The 21,158-nt window shown below is 45.4% G+C and overlaps 1 protein-coding gene across 1 annotated transcript in view; it reads left to right on the plus strand.

Annotated features, from left to right (window-relative positions):
* The first annotated feature begins 2,007 nt into the window (after positions 1-2,007).
* The window catches only part of LOC114655314 (butyrophilin subfamily 1 member A1-like), a 67,404-nt gene continuing 48,253 nt past the window's right edge, over positions 2,008-21,158 (plus strand). Inside the window, exons 1-2 of the mRNA XM_028806212.2 lie at positions 2,008-2,310; positions 9,872-9,946. Of these exons, the coding sequence (XP_028662045.1) occupies positions 9,874-9,946 (73 nt within the window). The 5' untranslated portion in view covers positions 2,008-2,310; positions 9,872-9,873. The remainder of the gene's footprint in view (positions 2,311-9,871; positions 9,947-21,158) is intronic.

Raw genomic sequence — 21,158 nt, forward strand, 5'->3', positions numbered from 1 at the left:
ATTCGGTCTGCAGAGGGAAGAAGAGAAGAAGTGTTAGAATGCAGCGCCACCCTGTGGATCAGTGAGGAGTTACCACTGCCAGAGCCTTTAAGGGAACTTGTGTGACAGTTGGAGAGGCCAGCCCTGACACAGACAGACGTAGGACACCAGTTCAAAGCACACAGGGCTTTTATTTTCTTTTTCCCTTGTGGGAAACGCCTTCCCTGTTTCCCACAAGTATAACACACAGTCCCAAGCACAACACAATACTTTTTTCCTTTTCCTTCTCTTTCTCCTTCACTCTCCTTCTGGCAAGCTTCGTCCTCCTCCTCCTGACTCCGGCTCCCGGAGTGGTGGCTGCTGGCTCCTTTTATAAGGCACCCGGAAGTGCTCCAGGTACGTGATGACCTATTTCTGGCAGCACTTCCGGGTGAGGTAGAAGACCTGATCTGTAGGGCTCAGCAGCAGCAACAGCAGCACCCCCTGGCGGTGCCCATGGATCCCAACAGGGCTGCACCAAACTTCAACTCCCATGAAGCCCTGTGGGAGTCCTAGGCACCGTTGCATCTCAGGGGGGCTGCAATCATGATTCCAGGGGAGGTACCATCCTGACCAGGTTTATCCTCCCATCCCAAAGGTCCATACAAGGGAGAGGCATCCCAGCTGGGCAAGGGCCTCGGCTGTCCTCCACACAGTATTTCAGTCAGTCAGTCATTTCCTAACCTGCTTAGTCCTGAACAGGGTTGCAGGGGTCTGCCAGAGCTATCCCAGCATGCACAGCGCAAGAACAAACCTTGGGTGGCAGTCCTTCACAGTGCATACACACACACACACCCCAACCACACTCTAGGGTCAATTTAATATCTCCAGACCACCTAACCTGCGTGCCTTTGGACCGTGGGAGGAAACTGGAGCCCCCAGAGGAAACCCACACAGACACGGGGAGAACATGCAAAGTCCACACAGGGAGGACCCGGGATGTGAACCCTGGTCTCCTAATTGTGAGGTGTGAAAAAGCATAGCTGCAAAAAACACTTCCAAGGTTGTCCACTAGAGGGGGATAAAAAAAAACACTGTCAAAATATCCCGCCTAGAACACAAAATGGCTGAGATGAACCTTGATCAAATAATAATAATAATAATTCATTACATTTATATAGTGCTTTTATATATAAAAGGTGGATTTTAAGAAAAAAAAAAAAAAAAGGCTGTGCGAGCCTCAAAGCTCTGAAGAACAAAGCGATACACAGAAAACAATATAACCAGACCACCTAAACTGCGTGCCTTTGGACTGTGGGAGGAAACTGAAGCCCCCAGAGGAAACCCATATAGACCAAGGGAGACCATGCAAAATCCACACAGGGAGGACCCAGGATGTGAACCCTGGTCTCCTAATTGTGAGGTGGCAACACTACCACTGTGCCACACTGTGCCAGTATTTAATGTGCTTAATAATTTTTTAGATTTTTTTGACATTTCATTTTGTTTTCCTTGGGATTTTGTGTTGGGACTTACCTTATTGTTTTGAGAAAATCTTATTGTTTTGTGCGCCACGGTGCTTCATTTTTTTTGTTTTTTGTGAAGAATAAATCATTTATCTTATAAAGATTCCATGAGGCCCTTTTTGTGTCATTCCGGGGTTTTTGACAGGATTTCCCCCTTCTAGTGGGCAAATTTTGGAAGTGCTTTTTGTGACTTAGGTGCTTTGGGATCTCCCAGTCATAACATAATCAGGGTGGCTCCGTCTCCTTTGGCTCCACCCACACAGGCTTAGGAACCGCAGAATATTTAAAAAGACAGAACCTAGTAATAGAATGACAAATAAAACCAACATAAACATATGAAAAACAAAGTGAACAATAAAACATTAATTCAAATGGATACATCACAATACCAGCCTCCTGAGGATGCCCTTGGCTTTGAGGATCCAACACTCCCACCGATCAGCTATCAAAGGCCTCCGAGGGGCAGAGCTCATTTTTCTAGTGTCTGTCTCTTTAAGACACAGCAGGTATGCGCAGACGCAGCTCCAAAGTGCCGATTTCATCAGGTGTGCTCGCTGCAGCTACAGATGGACGCCTTTTAGAAGCTCCACGGTTTTTTGGAGAGCGGGATTAGCTTCTCTTACAAGGGGGTCTCGAATATCAAAGTGAAATGAGACGAGAGAAGCAGGCGTACACGGAACAAAGTGAAAGCAGGAATGTGACGGCGTAAGGAGTAACATGAATCAGCTGAGCAAAATGAAAGTAACTGAGCTGCAGATTAGGCCTTGAATAAATCGTGAAATAATGTCCGTCCAGAGATTTTAGAGGGGGTCCCCAGCCCTGTCAAGTAAGCTGCATCTTGTCTTTAAAGTGTTTTTTTACCTCCTTGTGATGTAGCCAATCAGAATCAAAGTGTAAAGTGCACCTTTATTGGTTGTGTGGGTTACCATTGCGATGTGGGTGTGGTAATGGCACACAGCAGTCGGGCTGAAGAGGAAGGTAAGTGAAGTAGCTGAGGTCGTCTTAAGGGGTGAGCGGGGTCCGACTGGGTGGCGGTGGGCACTGTGGGACTTGTGTTGGTGTTGCAGGATTCTCGTGTGACGTCGTTGCTGGCAGGGAAGAGTGCTGAGGTGACTGAATGGCTAACTAAGTGGCAGCTCTTTTTAAAGCAAGTGGTGTCTCACTGGCATCCTTGTTTGATGAGACCACCACCTGTATCCTTTTCTTCTTCGCTCCTTGGAAAAGGCCCTTGAAGTGCCACACTTCTACGTCCTTTTTTTTTTGTCACACACACTTAGGCGACGCAGGTGGCCACACTGGGTGCCGTCATCTGAGAGGTGCCATTTATGAAAGTTAAGGGGTGCCTCCTCCGCACTCAAGTTTTCGAACTCTGATAATACTGGGTGGGTGCAATGACCCGCTGGATGCCACTTAAGAAAGCAGAATTGTGCACACTCCATATGCTAAGAGCCACAGGCTCTTTAAAGTCTGTGGTATATGAACAAGGGGGTACCATTTGTGCCACACTCTGGACATTGAGCGGGGAATAGGTCATTGACTGGCTACATGCTATGGACAGCGAGGGGTGCCATCCCTCCACCCCACCTAGGGCTCCAAAGGGGCTTTGACTGGCACTGTGCACACTGTAGTAATTTGTTTGTTTCTCTTCTTGTGTCCTCTATCTTTCCACTCACTAGATCCATTATGTTTTGACTGGCAAATGAAGGCATAGTTAGGGCAGACAAGGAAGTGCCCCTGTTTTAAATAATGTGCCTGCTCTCCCACTGGCTTTAGATTCATTTTTGAGTAAAGATGAATTGTTTATTGCTTTATTAAACCTTTTGTATTTATACATTGCCTATAAAAAGTATTAACCCACCGCCCCCACCCACCGTTTGGGCATTTTCACATTTCTTTTTTGTTTGACAACATTGAATCACCGTGGACTGAATTTGACACACTGACCAGCAGAAACAAGACTCAAACGTGAAAATGGATCTCTGCAAAGTGGGCTGAATAGGTTACAAATATAAAGCCCCTTTAATATGGCACCCCTAAAGCATCACTGGGGTAGCCAAAGGGGCTTTAGCAGTCCCCGCATAAGGCGGAGTGCTGGCTCTTTGGCTAAGGATCTGGACTTGGTGCCTAGAAAGTTGTAGGTTCACATCCTGGTAAGGGATCCCACTCTGTTGGACCCTTAACCTGAAAATTACTCCAGGGTGTCACGAAGTGCATGGTGTCCTACAGCACCCCCTGGTGGTGCCCACGGATCACAACAGGGCTGCACCAACTCCCATGAAGCCCTACGGGACTCCTAGGCACTGTTGCATTTCAGGAAAGGTACTGTCCTGACCAGGCTTGCACCCCCGGTCCATACAAGGGAGAGGCGTCCCGGCCGGGCAAGGGCCCTGGCTGTCCACCACACAGTATCGCAGGGGTCTGCCAGATCTATCCCAGCATGCACGGCGCAAGAACAAACCCTGGACAGGGTGGCAGTCCATCACAGGGCAAACACACACACACATACCCCAACCACACTCTAGGGCCAATTTAATATCTCCAGACCACCTAACCTGTGTGCCTTTGGACTGTGGGAGGAAACTGGAGCCCCCCAGAGGAAACCCACACAGACACGGGGAGAACATGCAAAGTCCACACAGGGAGGACCCAGGATGTGAACCCTGGTCTCCTAATTGTGAGGTGTGAAAAAGCATAGCTGCAAAAAACACTTCCAAGGTTGTCCACTAGAGGGGAGTAAAAAACACTGTTGAAATATCCCGCCTAGAACACAAAATGGCTGAGATGAACCTTGATCAAATAAAAGGTGGATTTTAGCAAATAAAAAAAAAAAAAAAAAGGCTGTGCGAGCCTCAAAGCTCCAAAGAACAAAGCGATATACAGAAAACAAAGTCCCAAAATCATGGTCAAAAACACAGCAGAGGTTCAAAAATATCAAGAAACACAGTCCCAGTACGAAATCCAAAAATGAAATCAAAAAACAGAGCAGGGGTTCAAAAATCCAGGAAATCAAAAACACAGGAAACACTCCACTCCAAGCACATTTAAAGAACCGCCAGGAATCATGGGAGTCCCTCCCTTAAACAGGGTGGTGGGCCGTTCCTGCCGGTGATTGGCAGGTGGCTCCGCCCCCTTGGGGATCCACCCACAACACACAAGGGACATAAGTAAGGCCACATTCAATTAAAACGATCACAAAGGAAAATGTATATAATAACAAAATAAACATTAATACAAGTAAATGGCATAAAATAACACTAAACAAACAAAAAACACCAGTGTGAATCCCAGCCTGGCGAGACATGCTGGTTAAAACATGACACAGGGACGCTGTAATGACTCTGACCCCCAGAGGTCATGTAAAAAGTCAATTAGCAAAATATACTGCTCAAAAAAATGAAAGGACCCCTTTTGAATGAGAGTATAGCATCAAGTCAATGACACTTGTGGGCTGTTGATCTGGTCAGTTAAGTAGCAGAGGGGCTTGTTCATCAGTTTCAGCTGCTTTGGTGTACTAGAGGGGCAACACTGAGACGACCCCCAAAACAGGAATGAATGGGTTAACAGTTGGAGGAGGCCGCTGACATTTTTCCCTCCTCATCTGTTTTCTCACTCGTTTTGCATTTGGCCACGGTCAGTGTCACTACTGGTAGCATGAGGCCATACCTGGACCCTACAGAGGTGGCACAGGTAGTCCAACTTCTCCAGGATGGCAGGCACATCAATATGTGGCATTGCCAGAAGGTTTTCCTGTGTCTCCCAGCACAGTCTCAAGGGCATGGAGGAGATTCCAGGAGATAGGCAGTTACTCTAGGAGAGCTGGACAGGGTCCCTCATAGAAGATCCTTAACCCATCAGCAGGACCGACCGGTATCTGCTCCTTTGGGCAAAGAGGAACACGATGAGCACTGGCAGAGCCTACAAAATGACCTCCAGCAGGCAGGCAGGCCACTGGTGTGAATGTCTCTGAGCAAACAATCAGAAACAGACTTCATGAGGGGGGCCTGAGGGCCCGACATCATCTAGTGGGCATCGTGGAACTCGATTTTGCATTTGCCATAGAATACCAGAATTGGCAGGTTCACCACTGGCAGGCGCCCTGTGCTTTTCACAGATGAGAGCAGGTTCACCCTGAGCACATGTGACAGACATGAAAGGGTCTGGAGAAGCCGTGGAGAACGTTATGCTGCCTGTCTCATCGTTCAGTATGACCGGTTTGGTGGTGGGTCAGTGATGGTCTGGGGAGACATATCCATGGAGGGACACACAGACCTTTACAGGCTTGACAATGGCACCTTGACTGCCATTAGGTATCGAGATGGAGTCTTTGGCCCCATTGTCAGACCCTGTGCTGGTTCCTCCTGGTGCATGACAATGCCCGGCCTCATGTGGCGAGAGGATGAAGGAATTGATACCATTGACTGCCCTTCCCCAATTGCTCACTCGCCTGACCTCAATCCAACAGAACACCTCTGGGTGGGACATTATGTTTCAGTCCATCCGACAACTCAGACTGTCCAGGAGCTCAGTGATACCCTAGTCCAGATCTGGGAGGAGATCCCCCAGGACACCATCTGTCGTCTCATATGGTGGGCATACAAACTACTGAGTACGACTTGGAGTTGCTGCAATGAAATTTCGGCCAAATGGACTCACCAGCCTGCCTGCCACCTCATTTTTTCCCTTTGATTTTCGGGGTGTCTTTGAGTTCAGCCCTCACTCTGTTGGTTGATCCTTTTCATTTCCATCCTTTCGTTCCTCACACATCACCATATCAGTCCATACCAGTAGAGAGAGCCAGCAGGATTTATCTTCCCATTGAGATGTGATGGGTTTTCAAAGTGTGCCTTTAATGTTTTTGAGCAGTTTATATCAAAAATAATAATTTGTTCAATGGAGGTCACCTGCCTGGCATTTCATTTGATTGTACCTGAGGGTCCGACTTGTGGTGAGCCACTCTAGTGGTCTAACCTAACCTACAACAATGAAGCTTTTTTGGCCAACAGGATAAACGTCATTATCTGAAATTCGCCATCCTCGTTGGTGGGCTCTGGAGATGCTTCTCTGCAGCTGGCTTGTGAGGGGAAAAATGAATGAAAACCACAATATGAGGAACTCCTGGAGGAAAACCTGATGAGGTCTGCGAGAAACCTGCGGCTTGGGAGAAGAGCAGCGAGACAACAAGCCCAAAGCCTAAAGCCAAAGCTACACAGGAAGGAATCAATCACAGAGTCCAGAAGGCAATCCAATGGAGAATTTGTGGCTGGGCTTGACAAAAGCTGTAGACTTGGGATCAGAAAAATGGCAGAACTGATTGAGAAAGAGAGCTGTGCACTCAGACTTAAGGCTGTCATGGCTACCGACGACTAAATGAAGAGAATGAACGCCTATGACTAAGTTTCCCAAGCTGTGGACCCTAAACGCAAACCCCGCCGACCCCTGGGCAGGCACCCAGAACACCCTTATGACAGACCTGCCCATGGCTGTGGAAAGGAACCAATGATAAGGACTGTGTCTGGAGATTTGGGGTTCAGTGACGCCCCCTAGAGGTCATTCAGTGACCAACAATGTCAGTCAGTCAGTCAGCCATTGTCCAACCCCTATATCCTAACACAGGGTCATGGGGGTCTGCTGGAGCCAATCCCAGCCAGCCCAGGGCGCAAGGCGGGAACAAATCCCGGGCAGGGCACACCCACACACCAAGCACACACAACAGGGACAATTTAGGATCACCAATGCACCTAACCTGCATGTCTTTGGACTATGGGAGGAAACCCATGCAGACACGGGGAGAACATGCAAACGCCACGCAGAGAGGACTCGGGAAGCAAACCCAGGTCTCCGTACTGTGAGGCAGCAGCGCCACCACTGCGCCACCGTGCTGCCCTGACCAACAATGAAATGAATACAATCCCCATAAAATACACATTTTTTAACTAATAAAGCATGTACACAATATATTTTTATCTGCATCCCGGGTCCTCCCTGCGTGGAGTTTGCATGTTCTCCCCGTGTCTGTTTGGGTTTCCTCCCACAGTCCAAAGACATGCAGGTTAGGTGCATTGGCGATTCTACATTGTCCCTAGTGTGGGTGGGTGTGCCCTGCGGTGGGCTGGCGCCCTGCCCGGGATTTGTTCCTGCCTTGCACCCTGTGCTGACTGGGATTGGCTCCAGCAGACCCCCATGACCCCGTGTTAGGATATAGCAGGTTGGAAAATGACTGACATATGGCATAAAAGAAAATAAAGTGATTATCATAAGTACAAGCAAATTAGAAGTCTAATCAAATGCTTGCAGGGTGTCTTTCGGGAAGATACAAGGCTAACGTGCTTAAGAAGTTCACACTTAAAATCGACACATACAGTATGGCTGCAGAGGTCTGCAGGTGGACCCCTCTCGAAAATACAGCCATTTACAGAAAAAAAAATCGGGAGTAGTCTCCCCTCGACTTTCTCGTATACTCAGATATGAGGATGGATATTTGAGGAGTACACCGCAAGGCAATGATTATATTTTTATATTATGTATTTAAAGAACCATCAATAACAAGTACAATCAAATTAATAATATATTGAAAAATTATTATAAAAGTAAAGTTGGTTAAATCGGACTCTGCAGCTGCAGAATAAAAAGGTAAAGTACCACTTCCGGTTAGCGGAAATAGCCCAAAAGTTGATAGAAATCTACGTTTTGTACCAAATCAGGAAGTGCAACAGATTAGCAAGGAGGAAGTAAGGACAGCGATGTAGTGGATGAAGAATGGAGAGAGCATTGGTCCAGATGACAAACCTGTGGAACAATGGAGGTGTTTAGGAGAGACGGCAGTGGAGTTTCTAACCAGATTGTTTAATGGAATCTTGGAAAGTGAGAGGATGTCTGAGGAGTGGAGATGAAGTGTACTGGTGCTGATATTTAAGAATAAGGGAGATGTGCAGGACTGCAGTAACTACAGGAGGATAAAATTGATGAGCCACAGCAGGAAGTTATGGGAAAGAGTAATGGAAGCTCAGTTAAGAAGTGAGGTGATGATTAGTGAGCAGCAGTGTGGTATCATGACAAGAAAGAGCACCACAGATGAAATGTTTGCTCTGAGGATGTTGATGGAGAAGTTTAGAGAAGGCCAGAAGGAGTTGCATTGTGTCTTTGTGGACCTGGAGAAAGCAGATGACAGGGTGACTGAGAGGAGCTGTAGTATTGTATGAGGAAGTCGGGAGTGGCAGAGAAGTACGTAAGAGTTGTACAGGATATGTATGAGGTAAGTGTGACAGTGGTGAGGTCAGCGGTGGGAGTGACGGAGGTGGGATTACATCAGGGATCGGCTCTGAGCCCTTTCTTATTTGCAATGGTGATGGACAGGCTGACAGACCAGATTAGACAGGTGTCCCTGTGGACTGTGATGTTTGCTGATGACATTGTGATATGTAGTGAGAGTAGGGAGCAGGTTGAGGAGACCCTGGAGAGGTGGAGATATGAGATGAGAGGAGAGGAATGAAGGTCAGTAGGACCACCAAGACAGAATACATGTGTGTGAATGAGAGGGAGGTCAGTGGAGTGGTGAGGATGAAGGGAGTAGAGCTGGTGAAGGTGGAGGAGTTTAAATACTTGGGATCAACAGTACAGAGTAATGGGGATTGTGGAAGAGAAGTGAAGAAGAGAGTGCAGGCAGGGTGGAGTGGGTGGAGTAATTTGTGACTGACGGGTATCAGCAAGAGTGAAAGGGAAGGTCTACAGGACGGTAGTGAGACCAGCTGTGTTATATGGGCTGAAGACGGTGGCACAGGAGACAGAGCTGGAGGTGGCAGAGTTAAAGATGCCAAGATTTGCATTGGGTGTGACGAAGATGGACAGGATTAGAAATGAGGACATTAGAGGGTCAGTTCAGGTGGGACAGTCTGGAGACAAAGTCAGAGAGGCGAGATTGCGTTGGTTTGGACATGTGCAGAGGAGAGATGCTGGGTATATTGGGAGAAGGACGCTAAGGATAGAGCTGCCAGAGAAGAGAAAAAGAGGAAGGCCAGATGGGACAAGCAGAACTAGATGCAGAGGGCAGAAAGATATGGAAGAAGATGATCCACTATGGTGACCCCAAACACGAGCAGCCGAAAGAAGAAGAAGACTTGTATGCAACATTTGGTTGACTGAAGTGAAAGCATACTCAAGTTATCGTGTTTACACACACACACACACACCCACACATACACACACACACACAATTCCAGAAATGGTATTTTCGGACTCAGGGAGGTCTAAAACATCAAGATTCCTCAAAATCTCAAAATGGAATTGATGGAGGATTCCAATACTTTTCCCCCACACTTTATATACGAGAAAGTAAAAAAAAAAAAACGGGACTGTCTGCACACGCTTGACATTTTTCTTTCTTTTTACAGCCATGAAAGCTCAAGACAGGTGGACCTGCTCAGTTTTCTGGTTTCTTTTTCTTCACGTGGACACCTCATGGGCAGGTAACATGACTGATTTTGCTTTACCAGACTTTGCTATAAGCAAAATATTTTTGTTTTTTTTCCACTGCATTTGTTGCTGTGCTGGTGCAGTCGTTAGGACCGGAGCTTATTCCGACACTCCATCTTCCAGGGATTTCACTGGTTTAGCGGTGTCACAGATGGCTGGGGTTCTTGTCCTGCCAGGACGCCTCTTCATTCTATGGACCAGGGGAGCAAGCCTGGTCAGGACAGTACCTCTCCCGGAACACTAGATGGCAGCCTCCCTGGGTTGCATCGGGGCTACAGGCATGGGATTTTGGAATTTAAGCCTGTTGGGGTCCATGGCCACAACCAGGAGGCGCTGCAGTGGTTCCTGCATAGATATAGAATAACTAGATGCCTCATGACCAGCAGCATCATACGTCAATGTTGCCGCCATATTGCGAGTGGCACTGCTGTGGAGTGATATAATGGATAAAGATGCCTCACACATGTGCTGCTTGGGATTGTACAAACCGCTGTACACTCCAAACCAGATCACAGGGATTACATTTCTTAGGTAAAGCTGAACAAGTGTTTTGGTTATATTTGGCCATTAGAAAATCCTGTTTTATAATCTTAACTTTAGCGACACCAGGCTAAGCTAGCAAAGCTATGCATTTATGTGCTCAAGTGAGCCTCCGAACAATGTTTTGGCTAAATGTATTTAGTCACTGACTATGTAGATTGTTGTTAGCTGTTAACATTTCTCAAACTCTGAAGGTTTCCCAAAGAAATCCACTTCAGGAAGCAGTGGGAGGTAGCAGATTTTGAGAAAACTGTCCTGTGATGTGTGCCGTGCTAGTTTTGGTAACAGATGCTGTACCGGCATCATGTGATCAAAGCTACCACTCGCTCATATTAAAAAACAAAGGAGGTTTGATGAGTCCTTCTGAGGGTCCAGTCGAGGTGGTCAAAGTAGCTGAGCATGTTATCCGACAGTCGACATTGGGGCAAGCTGTCAGTGGATCTTTGATCAATCAGTTTGTTCAGGCTGAGATTGGTTCAGATGATGGGGCACATTGAGGAAACACAGTTTGAAACTGACAACCATCATTTTATGCTCATGTCTTTAGTTGTGTCCGTCTTCCACAAACTATATTGCCAGACTGAATACTCTCAAATTACAGGATCTGAGTGAGCGAGAGGGAGTGTAAGCCTGTAGGAGATCAGTGAGGTTGTGGAGAGCTTTAAATGTTCAGATCCGTATGTTGTGTTGTATTCAATAGTGAACAGGGAGCCAGTGAAGTTGAGAGAGAATCGGTGAATATGTTCAGTGGATTTAGAAGAGCAGGATATTATCCTGGCAGCAGAATTTTGAAGAAGTTGTAAGCGATGGATACGTTTTTGTGGGATGCCAGATATAATAGCATTACAGTCATCTATACGTGAGGTGACTCGGGCATTAACTAGCACTTCAGCACTAGTTGCATAAGAACAGGAAGATGGAAGAAGGCAGTCCGAGAAATGTCATTTATATGGGAGGAATTTTTTAATAATAATAATAATAATAATAATTATTATTATTGTTTAATCCATCCATCTATTATCCAACCCGCTATATCCTAACTACAGGGTCACGGGGGTCTGCTGGAGCCAATCCCAGCCATCACAGGGCGGAAGGCAGGAAAGAAACCATGGGCAGGGTACCAGCCCACCGCAGGGCACACACACACACCAAACACAATTTAGAATCGCCAATGCACCTAACCTGCATATCTTTGGACTGTGGGAGGTGTTATAATATGTTTTGTTATTAAGTTTAATGTCACTGTTCTCTGTGGCCACTGTTATGGATTCATTCATACAAGCAGACCAAGTATGGTACGCAGGGGCTCAGCATTTAGAATTGCCGAGCCAAGCACAGGATTAGATGGCCAAAGACAACTGGAGAATTTAATAGTCAGCCTAAAGACAGACTGGTATATTTCTGTCCTCTGTCAGCACAAAATCCTCTTTCCTTGTTGGGAGAATGAGAACTGTATGTTCTGTAGCTAACAGGCAGAAGATTATGTCCTCCGTCCGGAAAATCCTTTCAGCGTGGCGACGAAAGATGGCAGACTGCGTAAATCAAGACTCCCACATTCTTGATAGAGTCTGTCATAAGCTTCCCGTCTGTAATACCGCGTAAGCCGATATTAAACAATGCTAAATTATCCTTATACTTCTTATGTAATCTTGTAACCGCCATATTGCATTCTGGGGGTGGGGATAACACCTTTTTAATTTATAATTATTTAAATTCAGGTTAATTAAAATGGCGCAATTGAAAAGAACACATTTCCGGAGAGCTAATGCCTCTTAAGGAAACAGGAGGAAACCCACGTAGACACGGGGAGAACATGCAACCTCCACGCAGGGAGGACCCGGGAAGCGAACCCAGGTCTTCTTACTGCGAGGCAGCAGTGCTACCCACTGTGCCACCGTACCACCATTATTGTTTAACTAGCCATGTGCGCCCAACTACGTTGCGCGTGTTAAAGTTTTCTGCGAAGGGCTCCCTGTTTAAACGAGGCTGCCAGTCGTGAACCGGGCCCTTCATCGCACAGCATTATGATTTTTTATAAGAGAAACAAAATTACAAAACAAAACCCTTGGACATTGATTCGATAGGAACGGCCTACTCGGGAATCACTGTCCGAATCGTAATTATGTGGTGGTGGAGGAGCATTTCTGCTTCTCTCCGTTCACAGTCCATCTCGTTTTCACGACGCTGTCGTTTCCTCTCACGATCTCTTCTCAACCTTTCTCCAATCTCGCAGGTTGCTTTGTGGCAATCCAAAGAGTAAGGAAGAACCAATGCTTCTTTCTTGAACTCCAAACGTCGACTGATGGAAAATCACAGAAGTGTGTCCGACTTATATACTCTGACTCCAAGAAGCGGGTGAACATTCGATTTGGACGAAGTGCTGCCAACGAGTGTCGATAGAAACAGAAAAAAACACGGTCTTGACAACAAAGCAGGTGTCGACGCCAGATCTAAACACAAAGAATGCTATCGACAGTGTTTGTAAAGAAAAGTAACAACCAAGGTAGTGTCAGGGGAACATGAATTCGTGGACAAACAAAGATCAAGATCCAAATGAAGATTATATATAAAGATTAGTTAATTTAAAGCACAACAATTTGTTTAGTTTGAATGTCTGTGTTTTGAGGTGTGACTGGAGTACTACAGTCTTCAGTAGTATAAGCCTGGAGGAGATTCTTAATGCAATGCCTATGTTTTAGCTGTCTCTCTACTGCCATCTAGTGCTGCTTCTTCTAATTCATTCGCAGACAAACAAAGATCAAGATCCAAATGAAGATTATACAGGTGCTGGTCATAAAATTAGAATATCATGACAAAGTTGATTTATTTCAGTAATTCCATTCAAAAAGTGAAACTTGTATATTAGATTCATTCATTACACACAGACTGATGTATTTCAAATGTTTATTTCTTTTAATGTTGATGATTAGAACTGACAACTAATGAAAGTCCCAAATTCAGTATCTCGGAAAATTAGAATATCAATTAAGACCAATGCAAAAAAAGGATTTTTAGAAATGTTGGCCAACTGAAAGGTATGAACATGAAAAGTATGAGCATGTACAGCACACAATATTTAGTTGGGGCTCCTTTGGCCTGGATTACTGCAGCAATGCGGCGTGGCATGGAGTCGATCAGTCTGTGGCACTGCTCAGGTGTTATGAGAGCCCATGTTGCTCTGATAGTGGCCTTCAGCTCTTCTGAATTGTTGGGTCTGGCGTATTGCATCTTCCTCTTCACAATACCCCATAGATTTTCTATGGGGTTAAGGTCAGGTGAGTTTGCTGGCCAATCAAGAACAGGGATACCATGGTCCTTAAACCAGGTACTGGTAGCTTTGGCACTGTGTGCAGGTGCCAGGTCCTGTTGGAAAATGAAATCTGCATCTCCATAAAGTTCGTCAGCAGCAGGAAGCATGAAGTGCTCTAAAACTTCCTGGTAGACGGCTGCGTTGACCTTGGACCTCAGAAAACACAATGGACCAACACCAGCAGATGACATGGCATCCCAAACCATCACTGACTGTGGAAACTTTATACTGGACCTCACGCAACGTGGATTCTGTGCCTCTCCTCTCTTCCTCCAGACTCTGGGACCTTGATTTCCAAAGGAAATGCAAAATTTACTTTCATCAGAGAACATAACTTTGGACCACTCAGCAGCAGTCCAAAGGCGAGACGCTACTGACGCTGTCTCTTGTTCAAGAGTGTCTTGACACAAGGAATGCGACAGCTGAAACCCATGTCTTGCATACGTCTGTGGGTGGTGGTTCTTGAAGCACTGACTCCAGCTGCAGTCCACTCTTTGTGAATCTCCACCACATTTTTGAATGGGTTTTGTTTCCCAATCCTCTCCAGGGTGCGGTTATCCCTATTGCTTGTCCACTTTTTTCTACCACATCTTGTCCTTCCCTTCGCCTCTCTATTAATGTGCTTGGACACAGAGCTCTGTGAACAGCCAGCCTCTTTAGCAATGACCTTTTGTGTCTTGCCCTCCTTGTGCAAGGTGTCAATGGTCATCTTTTGGACAACTGTCAAGTCAGCAGTCTTCCCCATGATTGTGTAGCCTACAGAACTCGACTGAGAGACCATTTAAAGGCTTTTGAGTTAATTAGCTGATTAGAGTGTGGCACCAGGTGTCTTCAGTATTGAACCTTTTCACAATATTCTAATTTTCTGAGATACTGAATTTGGGACTTTCATTAGTTGTCAGTTATAATCATCAAAATTAAAAGAAATAAACATCTGAAATACATCAGTCTGTGTGTAATGAATGAATCTAATATACAAGTTTCACTTTTTGAATGGAATTACTGAAATAAATCAACTTTGTCATGATATTCTAATTTTATGACCAGCACCTGTATATAGAGATAATTGCCATTATTAGTGTATAAATGGATATAAATAATTGCATTTAAACGATTCGCCAAAATATGTTGTATGTAAACGATACTGTTTTAAATGTCATTGTTTCTTCATCAGAAAACCCAGTTTCCACGTCTACCTGTATTAGTTTAAATGGCACTTTTGCCACTCGCAATATGGCAGATGTGCTGACGTATCGTGTCGAATGGGCAACAGTGAATGCGCCGTCTATCTATATATGTCTATGGGTTCCTGAACCCATGTGAGTGGTTCTTCCGCCACACCCGGAAGTGCAGCCAGAAATGGGTCATCAAACACATGGATGGGCTATAAAAGGAGGCAACAGCCACGACTCTGGGAGCCAGAGTCAGGAGGTGGGGGACTAAGCTTGCCAGAGAGGAGAAAATATTGTTTGTGCTGTGTTTGGGACTGTGGAAAGGTAAGATAAGATAAGATAAGAACTTTATTTTATCCCGAGGGAAATTCTTTTGTCATATACATGCTCAGTGCAACAAGAGGAATAAAGATAAGGTAGTAAAGAGTTTAAAAAGAACAGTAGTAATAGTGCAAACAGAATAACAACTCTAAACAAAGTAACAAATAACTATAACTAATAGTTTGTTTTATAACTGTATAACTAATTTGTGCAAAGCAACAAACAACTATAACTAAAAACTATAACAGATATAACAGATATAGTGTTGTTATATACACAACAGTGTTGTTGTGCTTGTGGAAATGGGGAAGATGTTTCCACAAGGGGGAAAAAAGCAAATAAAAGCCCTGTGTGCTTTGAACCTGTGTCCTACATCTGTCTGGGTCAGGGCTGGCCTTTACAGCGGGTTTTCTTCACTCATCTCAAAAACGACATTAAGTGATGTCAGTAAACTGTCCAGTTGATAGCGTTTTCTGTGAAGGCTTTGTACCAAATATACCATTGATTTGTTTCCTGCTTTGAGCCCATACTGCATCGGGTTGGCTCCAGCAGGTAAACGTGACTTCTTTTGAATTTTTTAATGATTTGGTAACACTTTCGTTGAGGTACTGCAAAAATGTATCGATTACTCCTTTGCTCTTCATAAAACCAGTTATTCATGTCTGTGCAGTGTGGGGTATTGACATGTGGTAGAATTACCTGTTAAATAAAGGATAAATATCTCACATCAGGAGAAATGCATCTCAGCGAAGCCACCTGAGACCAGTGGCGTAGCTGAGTGGGGGGGGGGGGCATCTGTCCCTGGGTGCAGCACCTAAGGGGCGCCAAATTTCCCTTCCCCATTGAATTTTGGGAAACAGGAGGGGGCACGAAATCTTTAGTTGTCCCCGGGCGCTGAAAACCCTAGCTATGCCTCTGCCTCAGACCACTCCAAAGTGAAGCTCTGTTAGCAGGTCACATTGCAGAGATGAACAAACTCTTTACTGATGCCTTGTGAGTGTTATGAAGACCCAAAGAAGTGCGTGTTAAGGTCTCGTTACATATGAGTAAATGAGTGATAGATGCATTTCAGTAGTTCCTAAACTAAAGTGTGCGTAAATAATCACCAGGAGAAATATGAAGGTTTGGGGCGACCACCCCGTATACTTGGAAAAAGGCAAAAATGAAGCAATAGTATGACATTTACAGAAGCGAGTTCAAAACAGAACTGACGTAGATAGATAGATAGATAGATAGATAGATAGATAGATAGATAGATAGATAGATAGATAGATAGATAGATAGATAGATAGATAGATAGATAGATAGATAGATAGATAGATAGATAGATAGATAGATAGATAGATAGATAGATAGATAGATAGATAGATAGATAGATAGATAGATAGATAGATAGATAGATAGATAGATAGATAGATAGATAGATAGATAGATAGATAGATAGATAGATAGATAGATAGATAGATAGATAGATAGATAGATAGATAGATAGATAGATAGATAGATAGATAGATAGATAGATAGATACTTTATTAATCCCAAAGGGAAATTCACATACTCCAGCAGCAGCATACTGATATAAAAAACAATATTAAATTAAAGATTGATAACAATGCAGGAAAAAAAAACAGACAATAACTTTATATACTGTTAACGTTTACCCCCCGGGTGGAATTGAAGAGTCGCATAGTTTGGGGGAGGAACGATCTCCTCAGTCTGTCATTGGAGCAGGACGGTGACAGCAGTCTGTCGCTGAAGCTGCTCCTCAGTCTGGAGATGATCCTGTTCAGTGGATGCAGTGGATTCTCCATGATTGACAGGAGTCTGCTCAGCGCCCGTCTCTCTGCCACGGATGTCAAGCTGTCCAGCTCCATGCCTACAATAGAGCCTGCCTTCCTCACCAGTTTGTCCAGGCATGAGGTGTCCCTCTTCTTTATGCTGCCTCCCCAGCACACCACCACGTAGAAGAGGGCACTCGCCACAACCGTCTGATAGAACATCTGCAGCATCTTATTGCAGATGTTGAAGGACGCCAGCCTTCTAAGGAAGTATAACCGGCTATAACATTGTATAACAGTATAATTCTATATAGTACATTCTATAACAGTATAACATTGAGCAAGATGGTGTTTATATATCGGGTTGACTGGAAGGGGTGCGTCAAGGAGTGGGGAATCGGAAGTGAGGTCAGCAACGTCAGATGGGATTTCTATCCGGGGGTCTGCAGAGGAGGAAAGAGAGAAGGCATTAGTGGACAGTACCACCTCCCTGGTCTGGCGTAGCATTATATTTATTTTAACCCATCAGCTGCTTTCCATGCACATGTGTGTGACAAGTGTTACCGATGAGTTTTGCTTTGTGTCCTCCCCCACCATAACCTATCATCTAGGGGGGAGGACTGAAAGCTTTAGATTCGTCCAAAAATGTTGACGGAATTTGACGTTTTAATGTTCCCTGATGCCAAAAAGATTGATATCTCGATGAAGGGTGTGTGTCTGTCTGTGTGTCGCAGTTTCTCGAGGACAGTAGGATGGAAAAATACTAAACTCAAAACTTCAGCCTGTTACCAAATAAGATCGACGAACTGGCTGCGCTGGTGAAAAATGTCAGGACCTACAGAGAATGCAGTTTGTTGTGTTTTTGTGAAACGTGGCTAACAACTAACATCCCAGATGCTAACGTGGAGCTACCCAGGTTTAGCACAGTTAGAGCGGACAGAGACGCAAATACCTGCGGGAAGCAGAAAGGAGGAGGACTCGATCTCTGTGTCAATACACGGTGGTGTAACTCTGGACATGTAAACGTTAAAATCTCCTCTTGCGGCAGGGACATCGAACTGTTGGCCTTAAGTTTGCGTTCCTATTACTTGCCCAGAGAGTTTGGACACGTCATTGTTGTCATCGTGTACATCCCTCCTCGGGCGGACGTGGAGACAGCAGATGACGTCATTCATTCTGCTGTTGCTAAGTTACAAACGCAGCACCCCGAGGCACTTGTGCTAATCGCTGGAGACTTTAACCATGTGACGCTGGACAAAACATTACCTGCCTTCTCCCAGTATGTGGACTGTAACACCCGGGGAAATAAGACTATTGATTTACTGTATGCAAACGTTAAAGACGCATACAGTGCCACCCCGCTGCCTGCGCTTGGGAAAGCAGATCACAACCTGGTGCTGCTTCAGCCTCACTACACACCAAGAGTGAGGGTCCTACCACCAACCACACGCTCATTCAGGAAATGGTCCCCTGAGGCAGAGAATACTCTGAGAGACTGCTTTGAAACTACAGACTGGGATATCCTGCAGGGGTCACATAGTGAGAACACTGAGGAGGTTGTTGACTGCACTACTGACTACATCAACTTCTGTATGGACATTGTAGTTCCAGTAAGAACAGTACGCTGCTATGCTAACAACAAGCCATGGAATACAAGTGACATCAAGGGCCTTTTGAACCAGAAGAAAAGGGCTTTTAAAGGCGGTGATCAGCATGAGCTCAAGCACGTACAGAAGGAACTCCGAGTCCAGCTCAGGGCGGTGAAGGAGCAGTACAGGAGAAAGCTGGAGCAGAAGTTGCAGAATAACAGTATGAAGGAAGTGTGGGATGGGATGAAGATCATCACTGGCTGCAGCTTGAAGCGGGGTGCCACCATTGAGAGAGACGTGAAGAGAGCAAACCAAATGAACAAATTCTTTAACAGGTTTGACCAACCTAACCCACTCTCACCTCGGAGATACCAGCACAGGAGTTTCCAAAGGTATCAAGTCCTAGTGAGCTGAATGACTACCGGCCTGTCGCTCTGACGTCGTATGTGATGAAGACCATGGAGCGGCTGCTACTTTACCACCTGAGGCCACAGTTCTACCACGCCCTTGACCCTCTGCAGTTCGCATACCAGGAGAAGGTGGGAGCAGAGGATGCCATCATCTACATGCTACACCGATCCCTCTCCCACTTGGACAGAGGCAGTGGTGCTGTAAGAATTATGTTTCTGGACTTCTCTAGCACCTTCAACACCATCCAACCTCTGCTCCTTAGGGACAAGCTGACAGAGATGGGAGTAGATTCATACCTGGTGGCATGGATCGTGGACTATCTTACAAACAGACCTCAGTATGTGCGTCTCGGGAACTGCAGGTCTGACATTGTGGTCAGCAACACAGCGGCGCTGCAGGGGACTGTACTTTCTCCGCTCCTGTTCAGCCTATATACATTAGACTTCCAATACAACTCGGAGTCCTGCCACGTGCAAAATTTCGCTGACGACACGGCTATCGTGGGCTGCATCAGGAGGAGTATAGGAACCTAATCAAGGACTTTATTAAATGGTGTGACTCAAACCACCTACAACTGAACACCAGCAAAACCAAGGAGCTAGTGGTGGATTTTAGGAGGACCAGGTCCCTCATGGACCCCGTGATCATCAAAGGTGACTGTGTGCAGAGGGTGCAGACCTATAAATACCTGGGAGTGCAGCCGGATGATAAACTGGACTGGACTGCCAATACTGATGCTCTGTGTAAGAAAGGACAGAGCCGACTGTCCTCTGTCTGGAGATGATCTTGTTCAGTGGATGCAGTGGATTCTCCATGATTGACAGGAGTCTGCTCAGCGCCCGTCGCTCTGCCACAGATGTCAGACTGTCCATCTCCGTGCCTACAATAGAGCCTGCCTTCCTCACCAGTTTGTCCAGGCGTGAGGCGTCCCTCTTTTTTATGCTGCCTCCCCAGCACACCACCGCGTAGAAGAGGGCGCTCGCCACAATCGTGTGATAGAACATCTGCAGCATTTTATTGCAGATGTTGAAGGACACCAGCCTTCTAAGGAAGTAAAAGCAGAAGTAGTGGTGGAGCTGCAGAGGTAGCCATCTCTCGACTGACTTCCTGCCTGTACTGATACTGCAACCAACAAATTACCACAGACTAGCAATAAGACAAAAAAATATCATGGCACTCACAGAGTTGCAGTCATCAGGGTACTTACTGGCCATGCCCTGTAGCATTGTTTTGAAGTCCCACTACACCCAGCTGGCATATCTTTTTTGTTCCGATCCATGCAGATGGTTCGCACTTTTTATTTCCATCAAGAAGATAGAAATACCTTGCATTTACTAATACATCTTTTGTTATTATTATTATTATTATTATTTCACAGGCTCTCATATGTTTGACGACTTCGACTTTAGGGTTTGTGTTGATTGGCACAGTTGGGGGCTGTGTGGCCTGCAGATTTTGTTTTTTTTTTTCTTCAGCCCTCTGGAGTTTTTTTTTTGCTTTTTTTCTGTCCTCCTGGCCATCGGACCTTACATTATTCTTTGTTAAGTAGTATTGCCTAATCTTATTTTTATATTTTTCTTTTCTCTTTCTTCATCTTGTAAAGCACTTTGAGCGACACCATTTGTATGAAAATGTATACTAGAAATAAATGATGTTGTTGTTGGCACTGATCCCCATGACTAATTCTCATGTGTTCGTCCCACAACGCCTTCCCTTACACAGACCCATCAAAAACTCGTTTGTTTGTACCACTCCACACCAATAATTAAAGTAATGCCTACCGGTGACCCACACCAGGCCCTCAGAGCCTCAACTGCAATGACCCCACCACTCTGTGACCAACATGTGGCCAATTTGACTTACAGTCCAATGGATGGTTCAAAATGGAGTCATAAGTTGGCGCACGACTATACTTAATAATAAAATTACATAAAAAAAAATAACAAAATGGAAAATAAACATAAGCCAGGGAACAAACCCTGGCTGTCACATCTGTGATCTGTAAGTAGTAAACGAAGTACAGGCGTGCGTGAGATCATCTGCTGCACATCATGTTGATTCTCTGAGGAACACAAATGTAATGT

The sequence above is a fragment of the Erpetoichthys calabaricus genome, chromosome 8, assembly GCF_900747795.2.
Source record: "Erpetoichthys calabaricus chromosome 8, fErpCal1.3, whole genome shotgun sequence".
Lineage (NCBI taxonomy): Eukaryota > Metazoa > Chordata > Cladistia > Polypteriformes > Polypteridae > Erpetoichthys > Erpetoichthys calabaricus.